At 59.3% G+C, this 18,642-nt stretch overlaps 1 protein-coding gene across 1 annotated transcript; it reads right to left on the bottom strand.

Annotated features, from left to right (window-relative positions):
- Positions 1 to 282: 282 nt before the first annotated feature.
- Positions 283 to 17,362, bottom strand: WFS1 (wolframin ER transmembrane glycoprotein; the record flags this gene model as incomplete). Its single annotated transcript, XM_080697345.1, has 7 exons — positions 283 to 2,094; positions 5,389 to 5,537; positions 7,743 to 7,823; positions 8,315 to 8,485; positions 10,178 to 10,322; positions 10,821 to 10,903; positions 17,125 to 17,362. 7 exons carry the CDS (start codon positions 17,360 to 17,362, stop codon positions 283 to 285), a joined length of 2,679 nt encoding a protein of 892 aa, XP_080553471.1.
- Between the last annotated feature and the right edge of the window lie 1,280 nt (positions 17,363 to 18,642).

Raw genomic sequence — 18,642 nt, 5'->3', positions numbered from 1 at the left:
GAGGTGGGGAGGAGGGTCCCATGCATAAAGTGCTTTCGGGGCACGGGGGTCTTTTGGGTTTGGCTTGGGGCCCAGCCTCCCAGGGAGAGGCGGGTGGCGGGGAAGGGTGGCATGCAGCTCCCGGCAAGCTCAGCATCCGGAGTGGACAGGGCTGAGGAGCCGCCGCCCTGCCCGGCGGTCCACACACGAGCAGGTCCTGGAGCCCGGATCTGCACCGGGAGCAGGCGGGCGGCGGGCGGGCCTCGCGGAGACCTGCACCGGGAGCCCGCGGGGCCTCCCGCCTCACACGGCCGACAGGAAGGGGAAGAAGAAGAAGTCGAAGGCGAACTTGAGGGCGCCGTGCACGGTGCTGCGCCAGTCGTGCTCGATCTTCACGTGCCGCTTGGCCGGCGAGAGCTGCGCCACGCAGTTGAGGCAGCTGATGGCCTTGAGCTCGAACACGGGCCACTTGCTGCCCAGGCGGCCCTCCAGGATGGTGCTGAACTCCACCAGGCTGCCCTGGCGCAGGCTGAGCAGCACGCCCTTGAACTCGCTGCTGGCCCGCAGCACGATGTCCTTGGTGATGTCGTCCTCCTCGTGGCCGCGGGAGCCGTTGGCGCTGCCGCTGAAGGGCATGCCCACCGTGATCTCGAACTTGTAGCGGTCGAACTTCTTGATGTGGCAGGGGTGCTTGGCCAGCAGCTTGAGGCGGCACAGCTCCTCCTCGGCTGTGGCGGTGTCGCCGGGGCTGCAGGACGGGTAGGCCTCGCCGTACAGGCAGCGCATCCAGTCGCCGATGAAGAACGGCAGCATGTTGATGGCCGACTCGGCGCTGTTGTCGATCTCCGTCACCCGCACGTACTTGAAGCGGCCCGTCCACGTGACCCTGTGGCCCTCCAGGTGGCTGCACAGGATCTGGGTGCGGGCCATGTTGGTCTCCTTCCAGGCCCGCGGCCCGCACAGGAAGCCGTACTGCTGCCAGGTGAGCGTGGAGTTGTACACCTTCATGCCCTCCGAGCGGTACACGTAGAACCAGCAGAAGAGCACGATGGCCGTGAGCCACACCAGGATGAGCTTGACCATGGAGCTGCGCGTCAGGGACTTGAGCATGCCCGCCACGGAGAAGCTGGCCCTGCTCCAGCAGCGCAGCAGCAGGGGCACCGTGCACAGCGCCACGGTGACCAGGATCTTGGTGAGCTCCAGGGACACGAACCAGCGGGCGAACTGCACCACGCCCATGAGGGCCAGGCCGGCCGCCAGGACCGGGAGCGCGAAGAGGAAGAGGAAGTAGCCGATGGAGGCGCGGACCAGGCCCAGCGCGGTGGACTGCAGCAGGATGACCACGCAGAGCTCGCACCACATGAAGCAGACCATGTAGGGCACCAGGTAGCAGTAGGTGCCCTTGAAGTTCCTCAGCCGGGCCATGCGGAAGAAGAGGTAGAAGAGGTAGACGTAGAGCAGGCAGGGCAGGCTGACGTTGAGGACCACCAAGTGGCCCACGGGCACCGTGAAGAAGGTCTGGCCGAGCGCCTTCAGGTAGTGCCCGTCCACCGGCATGCTGGGCAGGAGGGACAGCAGACCGGCGGCCACCTCGGTGGCCAGGGCCCTCCTGGTGTAGGGCTCGGCGCAGCTGCTCAGGCTCACGTAGCTGGTCACCGTGAAGAAGGCGGCAACAACGGCCAGCTCCGAGCAGGGGATGCAGTCCTTGCTGGCCAGGGGGAAGGAGAAGATGACAAAGGCGACCGAGAGCAGGAAGTGGGCGTAGGGCTCCAGGTGGTTCCAGCCGAAGTTCCCCTCGGCCTGCTCCACGTCCAGGTTGGGCTCGAAGCGCAGCAGCAGGTCGGTGAGGGTGCGGAAGTTCTCCCAGGCCTTGCTGTCCTGGAACACCTTGAGGGTGCAGATCACCATGGACACGAAGGACAGGTAGAAGACGACCAGGGGGATGCAGAAGGCGAAGAAGTCGATGGTCAGGTTGCTGATGATGAAGAAGAAGATGAGGGCGTTGATGTGGTGGGTGGGCACGATGGTGGACAGCCAGTGCATGCCCGCCTTGGAGGCCAGGTCGATCAGGTACTCCTTGACCTCCATGATGGCGTGCAAGGGGTACTTCACCACCTGCGGGAGACGGCGCGTTAGCCCGCCCTGGGGCAGGGACCCCTCAGCCCCCGTCCGCCCTCACCCCGCACAGAATGAATCACTGGGCCTTCGTCCTACCAGGTCTTCTCCCTGGAACACTGGTGCCTGCGTGGCAAAGAGATGCCCACGCTCTACGGCCTGAGAGGGCCTTCTCACTGGCCAGCCCAGTGCTGGCCCTGGAGCCCCTCTCGGCCCACCCATGCCTGGCTCCCCACCTCCTGCCAGGGTGATGGGACTCAGGTGTGCCTGCACCCCTGCAAAGCACCTGCATGAAGCCACCTGGCTTTCCGCAATGCACCCACTCGGGCCAGAGCCCTGGGCTGCCTGACCAGGAGATGGTTTGTGTGTCTCTGTCTCTCACTGCAAGAAGGCTGTCACCTCCCCGAGCCTAGCTTCGTCAAGGGGACGGTACCCTTACTTTAGAAGCCTATGGCAGTCCCGGGGTGGGGCGGGGCGTGCTGAGCAGCATCGGAGAGAGCTCAGCCCAGAGGCAGACAACGAGGGCGTAGAGCATCTTTCCTGGACCGAGACTGGATCAGCTATAGCGGGGCCAGGTGAGACCCCAACGACGAGCCGCCCGCCGTGCCCGCTACACCCGCCCATGCTGTTCACACAGACGCATCCCACGCAGCCTCCTTCAGAGCCAGCCCCCCCCACCTCGGGCTCTCTCCCCCATTCAGCATCTCGTGCAAGGGTCAGAACTGACTCTTGGCCTCTGTCACCACGAGACACGAAAATGGCCGCGAGAAACAGGGCGCGGGCAGCCTTGGGAGGGGGTGGAGCGATTCTGCCACCCAGGGGAGCCCACATCCTGCCTGGCTGCAGGACCCTCTGAGGCTCGGTCTGGCCAGGGCACAAGGAGATGGAGGGGACAGAGGGGAAGTGTGTAGACAGCCCTGCAGGCAAGCGTGGCACACAGGGCAGGGTGGGGCCTGGCCCACATCAGGGAGAGAATCCTCAGAGGCCCAGCCACGTGGGCAGGGAAGCGCGCCTGAGCGGCTGGGACGGAGCCAGGCCTGAGCACCGATGGGCAGCTGGACGCCGCCCAGTGCTGGCCTCCCCGCTCCCTAAGGCGGGCTCCCTCTGCCTGCCCCACCAGCACTGCGGAGGATCCTGGTGAAGACAGGGACCACGTGGGAAGGCGGTCCGCAGCTGCCCTGGCCAGCAACTCACGGTAGCCACAACAGTTGGAGGCCTCAGCAGACTGGCTTTTGCACAGGTGAGGAGGTGGGATTCACAGAGGACACTGAAATGTTTAAGAGGTGTATACACCCATAGACATGTGGAGGAATAGCTTCTTGAAAAAACCATACCCTTGCACCAGGTGTGGTGGCGCAAGCTTGTAATCCCTGCACTTGGGAGGTGGAGACAGGAGGATCACACAGGTTCGAAGCCAGCCTTGCTGGCTTAAGAGACCTTGTTTCCAAATAAAAATATAAAAATAGGTCTGGGAGTGTAGCCCGGAGGTAGAAGGGTTTCCAGGAACCCTAGTACCACCAAAAACCAAACAAACAAACACCATACCCTTAAGTCTGTTTCATAACATGGAATAAACAAACAAAATACTAACTGGTGGCTCCCCAGAACCTTCTGGGGTCACCACCCTTCCCCATGAGCAGAGACCCCCACTAGGAGATGGCCACAGGGGGCCCAGGCACTGTGGCACCAGCCTTTGGGGGCATTTCTTTCTTTCTTTCTTTCTTTCTTTCTTTCTTTCTTTCTTTCTTTCTTTCTTTCTTTCTTTTTTTTGGTGGTACTGGGGTTCCTGGAAGCCCTTCTACCTCCGGGCTACACTCCTAGACCTATTTTTACATTTTTTTAAAATTTGGAAACAGGGTCTCCTAAACCAGCGAGGCTGGCTTTGAACCTGTGTGATCCTCCTGTCTCTGCCTCCCAAGCGCGGGGATTACAAGCGTGTGCCACCACGCTCGGCCCTTTGGGGGCATTTCTAACCTATGCCAGGCAGCAAATCGACGTTCCTGGACCTGCATCTACTCCAGGGTTTCTCTGGGAGGAGACCCTAGGCCAGCCAGCTCAAACTGCCAGCTACGCGAGGAGCCAGCAGCATCCTCTGCTCATCCCAGTGGGTGGGCCTTGCTGGCAGCAGGAGAAAATAAAGGTGGCCCAGGGACTGCAATGTCTCCCCAGGTCACCAGCCCTGGCACCTGCAGGGGTGGTCTGGTGGTGCCTGAGTAGCAGGCATGGAAATAGTCTGACATCCTGTCCTAATGGTCAGAGCCGATCACTTCTTCCTTGGCCTGTGCGGCCACAGGCCTGGCGTGGAGAGCCTGAGAGAGCGTGATGCATCCAGAAGCTCTGCAGTGGCCAGCCCCTGCTTGGTCGTGTTGCATGACACCCCTGTCTGGGTCAAGCGGTCCAGTCCCTAGTGATCCCTACAGACCGCAAGATGGGCACATCTAATTCCCCCTCGTGAGCTGCACCGTTCTTTGTGAGAGCCCTAGGGCCATTTCGTGTGTTTGCACTGAGTGCCAAGAACGTGGCCAAGGCTGGGTGAGTGGCTCATGCTTGTAATCCCAGCATTTGGGAGGCTGAGACAAGAGGATCACGGTTTACGGACAGCCTCAGTTACTTAGCAAGGCCCTTCGCAACTCAGTGAGACCCTGTTTCAAAAAATAAAAGACTAAAAAAAGAGGGCTGGGGGTGTAGCTCGGAGGTAGAATGCCCCTGGGTTCCATCCCCAGTACCGCAAAATAAATAAATAAATAAATAAATAATAAAAAGACTAAAAAATTGGGCTGGGGATGTAGCTTGGAGGTACAATGCCCCTAGGTCCCATCCCCAGTACTGTAACAAAACAAAACACAAAACAAAAACAAGAACGTGGCCAAACCCAGAATGCGGCCCGCGTGTGCTGGTTCCGCTGCCCATGCTGGTAGTCACCTCCCTCAGGCACGCCCAGGCTCCCACATGGGTGCGGGCCCCTCTCCCAGCCCCAGTCTCCCTGAGCCCTGGTGGAGCTGGGAGTTACCAGCACTTTCCCCAGCGGAGGGACTGGCCTCTGGCCTTCCCTACATGGTGAGTTAGGTGAAAGCCCGACTCCACCCCTGCACCTGCGCCCCACGGGGCCCAGCACAGAGAGCCACAGAAGGGCCATGGCACTGGTCATCCGAGACACCGCCTGATGCCACCCCTGGTTCCCAGGCCTAACGGCATTAGAGGGCTCCTCCGGAGGACACGTCTTTACACAGGGCCAGAGGACCAGCCCCAGGATGTGCTGTGAGGTGAGGACCAGGCGGCGAGGCCGCCGCTCACCTTCTGGCGCAGCGGCAGGTCCTCGGGGCTCCTCCCCGCCAGCTCGTCATCATCGTCGTCGTCGTCCTGGAACAGGTTGGCAGGGATGATACCCTTGGCGTACTTCTTGGTGATCTCCACGAAGTCGTCCAGCGCGATGTAGTTCTTGGCTGGACAACAAGAGAAAAGGGCACAGGTCCTCGGGGTGAGGCGGGGATGGCAGATCGGGGGCCCCTGGGACAGGAGCTGAGTTTAGGTGCAGGTGGCCTCCCCTGGGTGTGTGCACAGCCGAGGACTGGCTGGATGGAGAGGACGTGGCAGGTTGGTGGCATGCCGGCTTCTGCCTTGGTGACGTGCGACCCGTCCCAGCTCCTGGATCCTGGAGTCCACCTGCTCCCGAGTCAGCCCGCTGCCAGGCCTTCAGCCACCGGCACCCCCACGCCCTCTGATCCCCGCTCTCCCTGGAGCCCTCCTCGGGGCTCTGTGCTGGTGACAAGCTGCCAGGAGCCATCGCCGCCAAGTCCCTGCTGCTATAAGCCCACTGGCCCTGCATCCAGCACACGTCTGCCAAGAGCCCTCTGGGCAACGGGGCACTTCTCGACGCCCTGGGAAACACTCAGAAAGCCGAGTGCACACGCGCACCTGCCCCCAGGCTCACAGGAGACAAACACTAGACGAGGGCTGGTGGCCAACAAGGGCCGCGTCCCTGTCCCCACTGACGCGCTCCTCGGGGCTGCCTGGGAGGGTGTGCAGAGGAAGTACACACACAGCCCCACACCCACCCACCTTCCAAGCCCCCGCCAGGGGTCTGCCCTCAGCTCTCCCACTAACGCGGAGCCATCTCGGGTGCCCCTGAAACAGGGTCAAAGGAATGAAAGGAGACCGAGGAGGGAAGAGAAGACTGTGGTTTTAACCCCAAGTCTTGTGTTCAAGTTCCTCATGTCTTTTCTCCTGGACCTGTTTTTTCTCCCAGGCCTCTCAAATTTCTGAGAAATGTAGAAATCTTAGTTACTGCGATTCACTCATGAAAAATGCCCAGTGCAATATACTGACATGTATATTTTTAGACTAGGTTAAGCAAAGGGAGATACGGGATTTTAAGAAACCTATAACACAGGGTACATTCAAAAAGCTATCCGTGGAGGAGATAACAGAGACCACGTCAACCTAACGATCCTAGGAACACCGGGAGTGGCGGGGCCCTGCAACCACCATGCGCCCAGGCGCACCCTCACGCCTCCCTCAGAACGGCCTGAGGCCGAAGGTGCTTCTCACTCAGACAGCCCACGCTCGCCTGCGGACGCCCTCACGCCTTACTTTCTGTAGAGCTCTGTCTCTGCTAAAACCCACCACACCCTCAGGTTATTTCCTGTTTCGAGAGCCTGGAAGGTCCTAAGAGAGGCCTCCTCTGCCCCTGGAGACACCACTCGACCCCCTGCCGTGCTGCCCCGTCTTCTCTGAATGGCAACCTGGCCGGCCGGCAGAGTCCTCCCCATGCAAGTGAGTGGCCGGCAGAGTCCTCCCCATGCAAGTGAGTGGCCGGCAGAGTCCTCCCCATGCAAGTGAGTGGCTGGCAGGGCAGAGGCCGGTGAGGGTGAGTGAGTTTCTCCTTTTTTTTTTTTTTTGTAGTACTGGGATAGAAGCCAGGGGCATTCTACCTCCGAGCTACACCCCAGCCCTATTGTTTATTCTGTATTTTGAAACAGGCTCTCACTGAGTTGCAAAGGGCCTCACTAAGTAGTAGCTGAGGCAGGCCGCCAACTGCGATCCTCCTGTCTCAGCCTCCCAAAAGCTGGATTACAAGCGTGTGCCACCACGCCTGGGGAGTTTCTCCTAATTTTGACCCTGAACATTCGAAAGGCACCCAGCTCAGGTGCCTCCAAACCTCTGTCCCTTCAGGTGCATGCTCTGTTCCTTTGTCCCCTCCTAAGTGCCTATGCTGGGTGCTACATACCGGGCTCTCCAGAGAGCCAGCTCCCTCACCCTCTGGCTCAGGTGGCACCCAATGTGGGCTCCCCTGCCCACCTGCTGGCCTTTCTTCACGTGACAGTCGTGTTTCCTGCTCCAGCCTGTGCTCTCAGTGGACGGGGTCCAGGGCCCCGTGCCCACAGCACGGTCAGCCATTCACACCCCCAAGACCCTGGCGGGGGTAGCCAGCTTGGATCTCCAGGGAGGGGGCAGTGTATGCTGCACCTGCATAGTGGGGTAAGTGGGGCGCCAGGGCCCTGTGCCCACAGCATGGTCGGCCATTCACACCCCCAAGACCCTGGTGGGGGTAGCCAGCTTGGGACTCCCAGGGAGGGGCTGCGGCTGCACCTGCATGGTGGGGAGCGGGGTTGCAGGGCCACCGGGTGCAGGACAGGCACACTACTCACATTCGCTGCTGACCAAGCGCTCCAGCATCCGCCTCTGCTTCTGCAGGAACTTGGGCACAGGGCCTGGCTGGGCCCCTCCATCTGCAAGGGACAAAGTGCACTGAGAATTAGGGCCGTCTCCTCAGGCCCCGCAGCCCCTAAACAGGGGTCCCCAGACTTTGGTATCTCTGAACTTCGGGGACCACAGGGCCCAGGGCCTTCATCACAGCCCATGGGCCTGGCAGGGGTCACTTGCCTTGGCAGTCACCTGAACTCAGCTGCAAAGCAGCTCAGCAGCCCGGCAGTGTCTCCACTGGGTGAGGGACATGGCTGCTGAGCGCTGGACACACCATCCTGAACAAGACCACTGCTGGCCACCACTGGCGGCTGAGCAGACAGCGAGGTCCCTGGGGATGAGGGCCAGGCTCTGTCACTCCCTGCAGCCCTGGCCCTGGCCCCGGGAGCTCAGCATGAGTTTCACCAATGAATCAACACCCGAGCCAGGATTTACGGCGTCCTTGGGTGAACGGCCGCTCCCGACCTCGGGGCACCGTCCCCATAAGGAAGGCCCCGTGGCGACGCGGCTTGCCCACCGTGCTCGTTGACCTGGCCGACGTTCTCCAGCAGCTCTGACACGGCCACCTGCTTCTTCTTCTTGGGGTTGAGCTTCCAGTACATGACCAGGGCGGCCTTGCGCACTGCCCTCTCCAGGTCGGTCTCGGAGGACAGCTGCTTCACCTCCGCCTCGTTCTCCGAAGTGATGCCTGAGAGATACAGGTGTTAGGTGGACGCTTCCCCACCTGCCTGAGCCCGCCAGTGCCCCTCGAGGGCGATACTCCAGAGTGGCCCAGGTCCTTGGCTACTGGGTAGACCTTTGACCCCAGTGGCCATCTGAGCCAAGCCCGAGTGTCCACGGTGCGCAGACGTGTTAAGGCTTTCTGTCTCCTGGCGCACGCCCTCCCCTACTTGATCCTCATGGAACCCTCCTAAGTAGGTGCTGCCCCGAAGCGGAGGCACAGAGGGGGATGCGACCTGCGACCTGTGCTCAGGGTAGAAATCTGGAGCCACGTGGGATGGGGAGGCCCTGTGCTGCCACCTGCTGCACGTCCATAGGTACAACCCTTGCCTGGCCCCTTGCAGCCCCTGGGGACCACAGCTCCCAACCACGGCCAGGTGATCTGCACTCACCTGTGCCAGCCACACCACTGCTGCAGGCTACGGAGGCTGGGTGGTGAGTTCTGGTTAGATGAAATTACCCCAAATTCAATTTTTTTTTGGTGGTACTGGGATTCCTGGAAACCCTTCTACCTCCGGGCTACACTCCCAGACCTATTTTTATATTTTTTAATTTGGAAACAGGGTCTCTTAAGCCAGCGAGGCTGGCTTCGAACCTACACGATCTTCCTGTCTCTGTCCCAAGTGCAGGGATTACAAGTGTGTGCCACCATGCCCAGCTCCCAAATTCAATTAAAAAAAAAACCACCAATCTAATTTTTGAAGAAAGAAGATACTGTATAATAAATGTCACTTTTTGTTTTTGCAGGTCTGGGATGGAAAACAGGGGCATTCGACCTCCAAGCTATATCCCCAGCCCTAGTTTTTATTCTTTATTTTGAAACAGGGTCTCACTAAGTTGTGGAGGGCCTCACAAAGTAGCTGAGGCTGTCCGTGAACCACGATCCTCCGGCCTCAGCCTCCCGAATGCTGGGATGACAAGCGTGCGCCACCACGCCCGGCTTAAATGTCACTCTTAAAGCATTTTGATACAAACAGAAGGAAATGTGCCAAAACATGGAGAACTTCTGCCTGTTCAGGGCCGTGGTAATCCAGGCCTTTAGGGTTTCTACAAATTCTTCCAAGTTTCATATGATAAGCAGAGGAAATGAAAAAGTACTGTCATTTAAAGAAAACAAATCCCCCGCAATACTTACATCTTGCCCCAAGGCTTGGAACCTTCAGGAAGCTGGCTGCTCCGTGGCACCTGGAAAGCCGCTTCCCTCGGGCAGAACAGCTGGTCCTCCCTGCCTGGTCCGCGGCCTCCTCCACGCCCTGCCTGCGTGGTCCTGCACTCGCCTCCTCTCCTCTGACCCTCCTGCTCACCTCCTCCCACTGAGCCACCTCTGGGGGCTCCCGGGCCCCTGGTCTCCCCACCCTCACTGCTCTGCGCACGGGATGGAAGGCCAGCCCAGGGAGCAGCCAGGCTGACCGCAGCCCCAGCTGGCGCTGCGGCACTGCCCTCCTCGGCTGACTGTGTTACATTCCCCTCAGTTTGGACCAGAGCTCAGAGGGAAGATGGATAATCAATGATTACTCGGAGATGCAGATCATCGGCCGGAGGGCCTGGTCTGTCAAAAGCCCGCCATCCTCCAGTGATGACGTCTCCAACGACAAGGCTGCTAGCCACACCACTTCCTTCCCCACATCAGGCGGCTGTGTGCAGCTGGACGGGGACTCACCTTTCCTGTCGGCCAGGCACCGGCGCAGCAGCTTCACGGCCTCCCGCCGGCCCTGCTTGGCGGCCAGGACCAGCCAGTCCACGGCCGTGCAGTTGTTGAGCTCCTCGTCTTCGCGGCCGGCCAGCCGCAGGTAGTGCTTCCCCACCTGCCGGCCACACACCGTTCAACCCCGCCTTCTGCAACCTTCCCCCGCGCCCCGCCAGCCCGCTCCCGCAGCCCTTGTCACCCAGGCCGAGAGGCATGGAGGGGAAGGTCCCACTGGAGCCCAGGGCACTCTGGGTGCTTGCTCCTTCTCACACGTGGTGAGGTGGGGCTGCGGCCCTTCTCCGCTGAGGGAACCATGGGGTCCGCCCCGGTCAGGTTTCCCTTGGGCCACTCCTGCCACGTGGAGAGGAGTAACCCTAACAGTGAGGTCAGCATGGGCCAGGGGCCAGGAAGCTGGAGGAGAGGCGGCATCTAGGAGGAAGGGGGCTTAAGGTGGGTGTGAGCTGACCTGAGATGAGCACGGCGGCCCCAGCAGGGTGCCGGGGTGGGGGATGACAGACCAACAGGAGGCTGGTCCATGGCCAGGCACAGCCAGGCCGGCTCCGCAGCCCCGTGCATGGGGCAATGACTCCCGCCACGGGCTGTCCCGAGTCCTCACCTCTGTCTGCGCCTTGGGGTCCCCAGCCTTGGCCTTCTCCAGGACTTCTTCAAAGGGGATTTCCATGTCTCCCTTCGTGGGCCCTTTAACACAGGAAAAACAAGCAGAATGTCACAAAGCCAGACCTGTCACCTGCCAGAGCGTTGGGATGGCAGGAAGGGGCTTCAGAGGACCTGGGGCTGAGCCCCGTGGCACAATCCAGGCCACAAAACAAGCCCAGGAGGTGGGGTCTGCCTCTGGGTTCTGCCTCCCAATTCTTCCCTATCAACTCGCAGCTATGGGGGCACAGTCCTGATTCTCACACTGTGCCCCTCAGCTCAGGCCTTCTCTCCCCAGGATTCCAGGTTGGAAGCCCCTGACCTTTAGGAACAATTTTCCTGGCATGGGCTCTTCAGCTGGATTACTAGGCCAAGAGCCTGACATCTTACTGCTCATGCTATATTCCTTGCTAAAATGTTATCTCCAAGAGCACCCCACAGAGCTGGGCGTGGTGGCACACACTTGTAATCCCAGTACTTGGGAGGCTGAGACAGGAGTATCACAGGTTCAAAGCCAGCCTCAGCAACTTAGTGAGGCTCTCAGCAACTTAAGTGAGACCCTATTTCCAAATAAAAAATAAAGTAGGAGCCAGATGTAGTGGCATACAGTTGTAATCCCAGTACTTGGGAGGTCGAGACTGGAGGACTGGAGGTTCTCAGCTACTTAGTGAGGCCTTCTGCAACTTAGTGAGACTCTGTTTCAATATAAAGAATAAAAAGTAAGACTGGGGGTATAGTTTGGAGGTAGAATGCCCCTGGGTTCAATCCTCAGTACTGAAAATACATTATAAATACATACATAAATAAAATAATAAAATAGGGCTGTGGCTATAGCTCATTGGCAGAATGCCCCTGGGTTCAATTCCCAGAACTATACACACACACACACACACACACACACACACACACACACACACACACACGAGAAGCCAGGGGTGGTGTCACATGCTTGTAATCCCAGCATCCACAAGGCTGAGACTGGAGAATTGCAGTTTGCCAACAGCCTCAGCCACTTAACAAGGCCCTTCGCAACTCAGAGAGATCCTGTTTCAAAACTAAACAAGATTTTAGGCCGGGCGTGGTGGCGCACGCTTGTAATCCCAGCTCTTGAGAGGCTGAGACAGGAGGATTGCACAGGTTCGAAGCCAGCCTCAGCTACTTAGTGAGGCTCTTAGCAACTTAGTGAAACCTTGTTTCCAAATAAAATAGAAAACAGGTCTGGGAGTGTAGCCCAAAGGTAGAAAGCCTCTGGGTTCCATTCCCAACACCACAAAAATAAATAAATAAATAAATAAATAAATAAATAAGGTTTTAAAGATAGGGCTGGGGGTATAGCTTGGAGGTACAATGCCCCTGGGTTCCATCCCCAGTACCGAAAGAAAAAAAAAAAAAAAGCATCCCCACACAGCTTCATCAACTCCCTGACCACGTTACACTGAGTATCACACCACAGTTTTGGAAAGAACTCCATTTCACCAGTCCCTTTGTTAATTAAGGCAAGCAACATACGGGCTGACAGCCAACACCACACCTGGCCTCTGAGCGCTGTGATCTCCTTGGCGGGCAGCTCGTGGGAGCAGCCAGGGAGCTGCCTGCTTCCCAGGAGCTCGTCAGAGATGAGCAGACGTCCGGCCCCAGCCCCAATACACTAGGGGCTGCACCCTACCCGCTCACCCGGGCTCTCCCAGCCTGGCTCCGTGCCAGCTGAGCGGGCCCCTGCACCCAGCGCCATGGAGCACGGAGCTTCCGCAGGAGGCGGTGTGGAGAGGCTCAGACAGAACCTGCCAGGTTCAAAGACAGGGAGGGGTCCCATGCAGTTTGAGGAGAGCAGGGGGCTGTGAAGATGCCAAGGCAGGCGGCACGGGAGGTCCCGGCGATGCATGTGCCTGGGAGGAGGCCTTGGGAGGCTGTGCGGGAGGGTGCAGTGTTCCCGCAGGGTGCTGGGCTCAGCTCCCCTCCAGGACCCCACTCGAGATGGCTCCAGGGCCCACGAGTGGCACCGAGGATACTTGCCCTTCGGAGCGGCCGCTGCCCACGCCTGCTGTTACCTGCTAGGGTGTCCACCGTGGCCTCGAGCAGCGCCATGGCACAGCCTGAGCGGTATCTGCCCTCCCTGTCACACCACACTCCCCCCTTCCCGTTCTGGCCAGCGCTCAGTGCAGCTCAGCAAACACTGAACAGAGGGATGAGTGGGGGGGGGCAACGAGGGAGAAAAAGCCATGATGCAGGCCCAAGGCTTTCATCTGTCTCCCCAAATCCTAGCATGGCCAGAGCCCAGCAGGCACTTGGCTTAGCACCCCAACGCCAAGCCGGGCTCCCTCCGGGAGGGAAGGAGAGCTGAAGAGAGGCCTTCTTCCTGGGCAGGGCCACCCACGCCATGTGCTGGGAAGCTTCCAGGGTCCTTCCCCACCAGCCCCACCACGCACAAGGCTCACCCAGGCACCGTCTCTGCTCCTGTGTTGCTACGGCTAACCAAATACGCCTGAACAGTTTTATAAAATGTTTATAAGCACATGTCAATAGTTCTTACAAGAGCGTAATTGTAAACACAGTCAATAAATATGGTGTAACGCCCTGCCTCCAGGGTGCTGCCACCTCCCACTTCCTTACGTGCTGGGCCTGGGTGGTCCCCGGCTGGAGGACCACAACACCCGCCAAAGGATGGCGTGAAGCACAGAGGGTACCGCGTGTCGGCATCGCTCCGTGGCCAGAGCCAGGCTGTGGCCTTGCATCAGGAGAGGCCCCCATGTAGGCTACCTGGACCAAGGTACCTTACATGAGGTGTCTGGTGACCACAGGGGGCTCCTCATCACAGTGGCTAGGGACACATCTCAGGCTGTGTGGTCACTGGATACCTAGAGATTACCCTGGCTCTCTTCTCTCCCCATCCATCCCTCAGCTACCACCCCCCACGGCTGGCTGGGGCCACGCTGCATGTAAGGGTTTTGCCATCAGCTTCCACAACTCCTGCAGGGTGGGTAGGGAAGGACATGGTGCGGGATCCGCACAGCCCTGTCTCTCCGGGCTGGCTGAGCTCTGGGGCAGGGACAGAGGCAGAGGTCCTCTGAGTCCCAGCCAGAAGCTGACCTTCTACCAGGCCCAAACAGGGCTTGTCGACTCAGCCCCCACCACTCACCCACTAGATATTTACTGAGCCCTGGTCCTGGGCAAGTCTGACTGCCTAGAGGCGAGAGTCCTGAGCTGATGAGGCAGGACGCCTGCCCTCACTGTGGCCCACGCTGGGGGCCAGCAAGGATGACCACGTTCTATCACAGCAGGTGACTGGAGACATCTGTGATGACGGGGAGGCTTCCTGAAGGAGGTGACATTGGAGGCTAGGAATGCAAGTAGGAGGTTAACAGTGACCGCAGAAGGCACGTCGCCAAGCTTCCGAAGACCTGGAAACCGCCCGGGTGAACCTCTCCGGACCCTAGCTCGTGGTAAGTCGGCTCCCAGCCTGGGTCACAGCACGTGAGCAGACCCACCTCATCAGGATAAGACGAGTGGAAGAGTGGTTTCCTAAACGATGGAGAGCAGATTCCCAGTGCTGCTCAGCGGCGTGACTCATGTCCAGGCTGTGACTCTGCAGCCAGCCCACGTCCACCCCTGCACCAGTCCCCAGCCACCCCCATCTAGACTGAACTCCACCACTGGGGCTCCATCGCTGGCTGGGCCGCCATTGGCCCTCCGCTGCCTGCCCATCCCTCAGCTGCCAAGCACACTGGCCGCCTCCTTCCCTGGCCAGGCCCATCCTCCCTGCTGGCCTGACCTCCCCCCTGCCTTCCCCTCCTGAACACACCTCAGCTCCTCCCCACTCGATCCCTCTACAGGCTCCCTCCAACTCACAAGAGCAGGGCTCCTTTCCCCACCCTCAGGCAGAGCTCTTCCTGCCTCCTCCACCAAGCACACCTGCGGGCTGCCCCGGCACGGCCACACCTGGCTAGCCTGGGTGAATGCCCCCTGGCGGGCCCGCCCTGTCTGGCTCATCACCCATGTCGCTACCGCTGCCCAGCAAGGCCACTCAGCACCGACAGCCGGCAGGCCTGAAAGACTCTGACACTATGGACTGGCCATCCACCGAGGCCTCCCGGGCGGCAGGCAGGCCCCGCACTGCCCCGCAGCCTCCATGGTGAGCCGTCCCCTGTGGGCATCTCTGAGACCGACCATGTGGCCAACACTGTTCTTGGACCCTCCTGACACCTCCTGTCCTCCACCAGGCCAGGCTGTGGTCCCGCTTGAGCCCCAGGAGGCCCAGAGGCTCCTGGGAGGCCTGGGGTCATAAGTGAGAAGGGATAAAGCCCGGGTGAAACCAGGGTGGTCTCGGCACCAGAGGAGCATGCTTAAACCGTGGCGCACCCAGTCTGGAGATGCAAGTTCCTTCTACATTCACCGGCTGGCTTCCTGCACGGGAACTGGGCCCATGAGCCCCTGATGGTGCCACAGGAACAGCCTTTCCCTGCCAGCTGCAAGCCCTGCCAGCCCTGGAGTCTACTCGGCTCTTCATGCCCAGTGCCACAAAACAGCCCCCAGCCAGGTGGGAAGACCCACCCAGCGCAACCACAGCTGCAGGTGGCTCCACATCGCAGGCTGTGAGGCCCACCGCTAGCCCCCGTGCTTGCTGGGTCACCGGGACCAGGTGGCTGGCCTAGGACCAGGCTTCAGTTCCCCTGAACAGAATAACGGGTGTCCACAGGTCTCAAGAGCAGGGACACCTGTGAAGAAGGCTCACGTACCACCAGCCATTCAGCGGCACCACCTGGTCAAACCTTGGAAGTGACCCATCTTGGCACCGGGGCACCCACGCCCTCCCCCAGGGCCTCGGGATTCCTGTGGCTTTTTTTTTCAGTACTGGGGATGGAACCCAGGGGTATTCTACCTCCAAGCTATACCCCTAGTCCTATTTTTCAGTCTTATTTTTATTATTATTATTATTATTATTATTATTATTATTATTATTATTACTATTGGTGGTACTAGGGTTTCTAGAAACCCTTCTACCTCCGGGCTACACTCCCAGACACCTATTTTTTATATTTTTATTTGGAAACAGGGTCTCTCGAACCTGCATGGTCCTCCTGTCTCCGACTCCCAAGCGCGGGGATTACAAGCGTGCGCCACCACGCCTGGCCAGTCTTTTTATTTTTTGAAACAGGGTCTCACTGAGTTGCGAAGGGCTTAAGTAGCTGAGGCTGTCCGCGAACTGTGATCCTCCAGTCTCAGTCTCCCAGGAATGCTGGGATTACAAGCGTGTGCCACCACACCCAGCTTCCTGTGTCTTTTATATATGTGTGAAGGCAGGAGGTCCTGGGGATGGAACCCGGGGGAATTCTATACCCAAGCTATGCCCCAGTCCTATATATTTATTTATTTATTTATTTATTTATTTATTTATTATTTATTTATTTATTTTTGAAACAGGGTCTTGCTGAGTTGCTGAGGCTGGCCTCAAACCTGTGACCCTCCAGTTTCAGTCTCCCAAGTCCTGGGACTGCAGGTGTGCACCACAGCTCTCAGCCTGTGGACTTTTGGCCCGCGCCATGGTTTTCTTTTCCTGTCTGGCCCCAGGAGCATCGGAGTTCTTGTAAAGACCAAAAGAGCCCAAGGACTGGCATGTTCTGAGGTGAAATGGGCCGGGCCAGCTGAGCTGTGCAGCGAGCCTTGGCCCGGTATGACCAGAGCCCGGAACCCTGCCAGCTGTGCTGGTGAGGCGGCCTGTGCAAGACAGGAGAGGCTGCTCCGGCAAGTCACCGAGCCTCTGGGCCTCAGTTTCCCGACCTGGGCCTGCTGGGGGTCACGACTTGGCCACCTCTGGTCAGAGCTGCACACAGAGGGCCAAGCAGGGGTGTGCAGCAGGACCAGGGCCCCGGTGGGGACACTGCTGGGCTGGGTGGTCATGGCATGCCGCGGCCTCTCTCGGGGAAAACAGAAGATGGCAGGGCTCAAGAGAGGACACAAGCTGACCAGGGTGGGGTGGGGGATGAACCCCTTTACTCACACGCCACCCAGGGAACAAAAGGCTCCCGTGCACCCAGCCCATGGGTGACGAGGAGGAGTCCCGGCCTCTGCCTGGGGAAAGGTGAGAGGTGCTGGGTGAAGAGAAGCCCCCGGGGGGCATCTAAGGGGTCTGCAGGTGCTGCAAACCCTGGAATATGGGGGGGCAATGGAGGGACCCCAGTGTCCCTGGGCCACGCCACAGGCCCAGCTGTTCTACTAGGAGGCCACAGCCTGGGCTTGGACTGGTAGGCTTCCCAGCCCTATCCCCTTACCGGCTCCCTCTGTGTCTTCTCGGTTCCTGGCATGAGGGCCCCGGGGCTCAGCCGGGGCAGCTGCTTCTCCAACACAGGGACCAGGGCCAGGGCCAACCTGGGGCCCGGGAACCCGGGGCGCCTCGCTCCTGTCGTGTTCCACCGAGGCAGTGGCGTTGAGCCGAGCGCGGGCCTGGGGCTGCGGAGCTGGTGGTGGCTGTGGCCTGGAGGGGCTCAGAGGAGGGGTGCTGGGGTCCATTGTGCCTGCAAGAGAAGCGGACAGTCAGACATACACCAGGCCCCCAACCCAGCCTGCTCCTGTTTTTAGTTTCTGGTAAAGAGCAGAAAGCAAAGAGATGGGCAGGAGCTGCCAGGTATGAACTCTGACCCCATCTAACCTCAGCCCGCGGGCCAGCCTGTGTCACAGGTCACCAGGGCCATCGAGCTCCGAATCCAGGGCAGCGATCCTGAGCTCGGGCCCACCGGCCTCAGAGCGCAGGGCCTGGCTCTGAGGCCGAGCAAGGCCCTCAAAAGATCCGTCCCTGACATCTGTGAAAGTGGCCTTAATTGGAAAAACGAGTCTTTGCAGATATAAGAAGTTAAAGATCTTGAAAAACTGTGATCGCCCTGGGATAGAGTGGTCCTAAATCCAAAGGCCACTGTGTTCTTAGAAGAAGAAAGAAAAACTCAGACACACAGAGCAGGCCATGTGAAGACAGTCCAGAGTGACGCGGCCGCAGGACAGGACACCGGGGTTGCCGGCCACCACCAGATGCTCCCTCCCTCCCTCGGAGCCTCCAGAAGGGACCACCCTGCCCACGCCTCGGCCTTAGACTTCTGCCTCCAGATCTGCAGTTTTAGGCCAGTAAGTTCCTGGTGATTTCTCATGGAAGCTTTAGGAAATGAATGCCCTGGTACAAAGTAAAAGGTCAATAATGTGGGAAGGTGGAAAAGACTGGGGGGCAAACTTGGTAAAGCCAGATTCCCAACTGGATCCGCCTGATCCAGAGCCCGCAGACCAGCCCTGATCCCAGGGCATGAGTCACCGGACCCCAGCACCCCGGCTATTCAAGCACAGTAAAAAGCAAACGAATGCACACAGGGTGGTGGTGGTTTGAGAAGAGACTTCTAGAATAGCCGAGAGGGCCAGACCAGAGAGTCCAGGGCACATGTCATGACGGGGGAGGGCTCAGTCCACAAAGGGGCCTGGAGTGCTGCTTAGCAACATGGAAAGCAACCCATCAACACAATTAAGGGCCACCGGGAGCCACAGGCCTTGGGCAGGAAGTCCTAGAGGATCACCAGCCCAGATGGGCTTCAGGAGGGCACCAACCATCAGGCCCGGACACACTGTAGGGTGGGCAGAGACTTCCTTAGATTCCCAATGGCCTTTCCCATACTCAAGGCACATCCATCCTTATCATCAAAGAGGGAACACTGAGGCGCACAGCTGGGGAGGCCAGGCATGAGATCTGTCTCCTAACCCTTCTGTGCCCAGGCCCCTTGCTCTTGGCCCTGGCCTGCTGCTGTGTGGTCCTG

Source organism: Muscardinus avellanarius (genome assembly GCF_963383645.1).
Source record: "Muscardinus avellanarius genome assembly, chromosome: 6".
Lineage (NCBI taxonomy): Eukaryota > Metazoa > Chordata > Mammalia > Rodentia > Gliridae > Muscardinus > Muscardinus avellanarius.
This window is presented reverse-complemented; position numbering and strand designations above follow the sequence as displayed.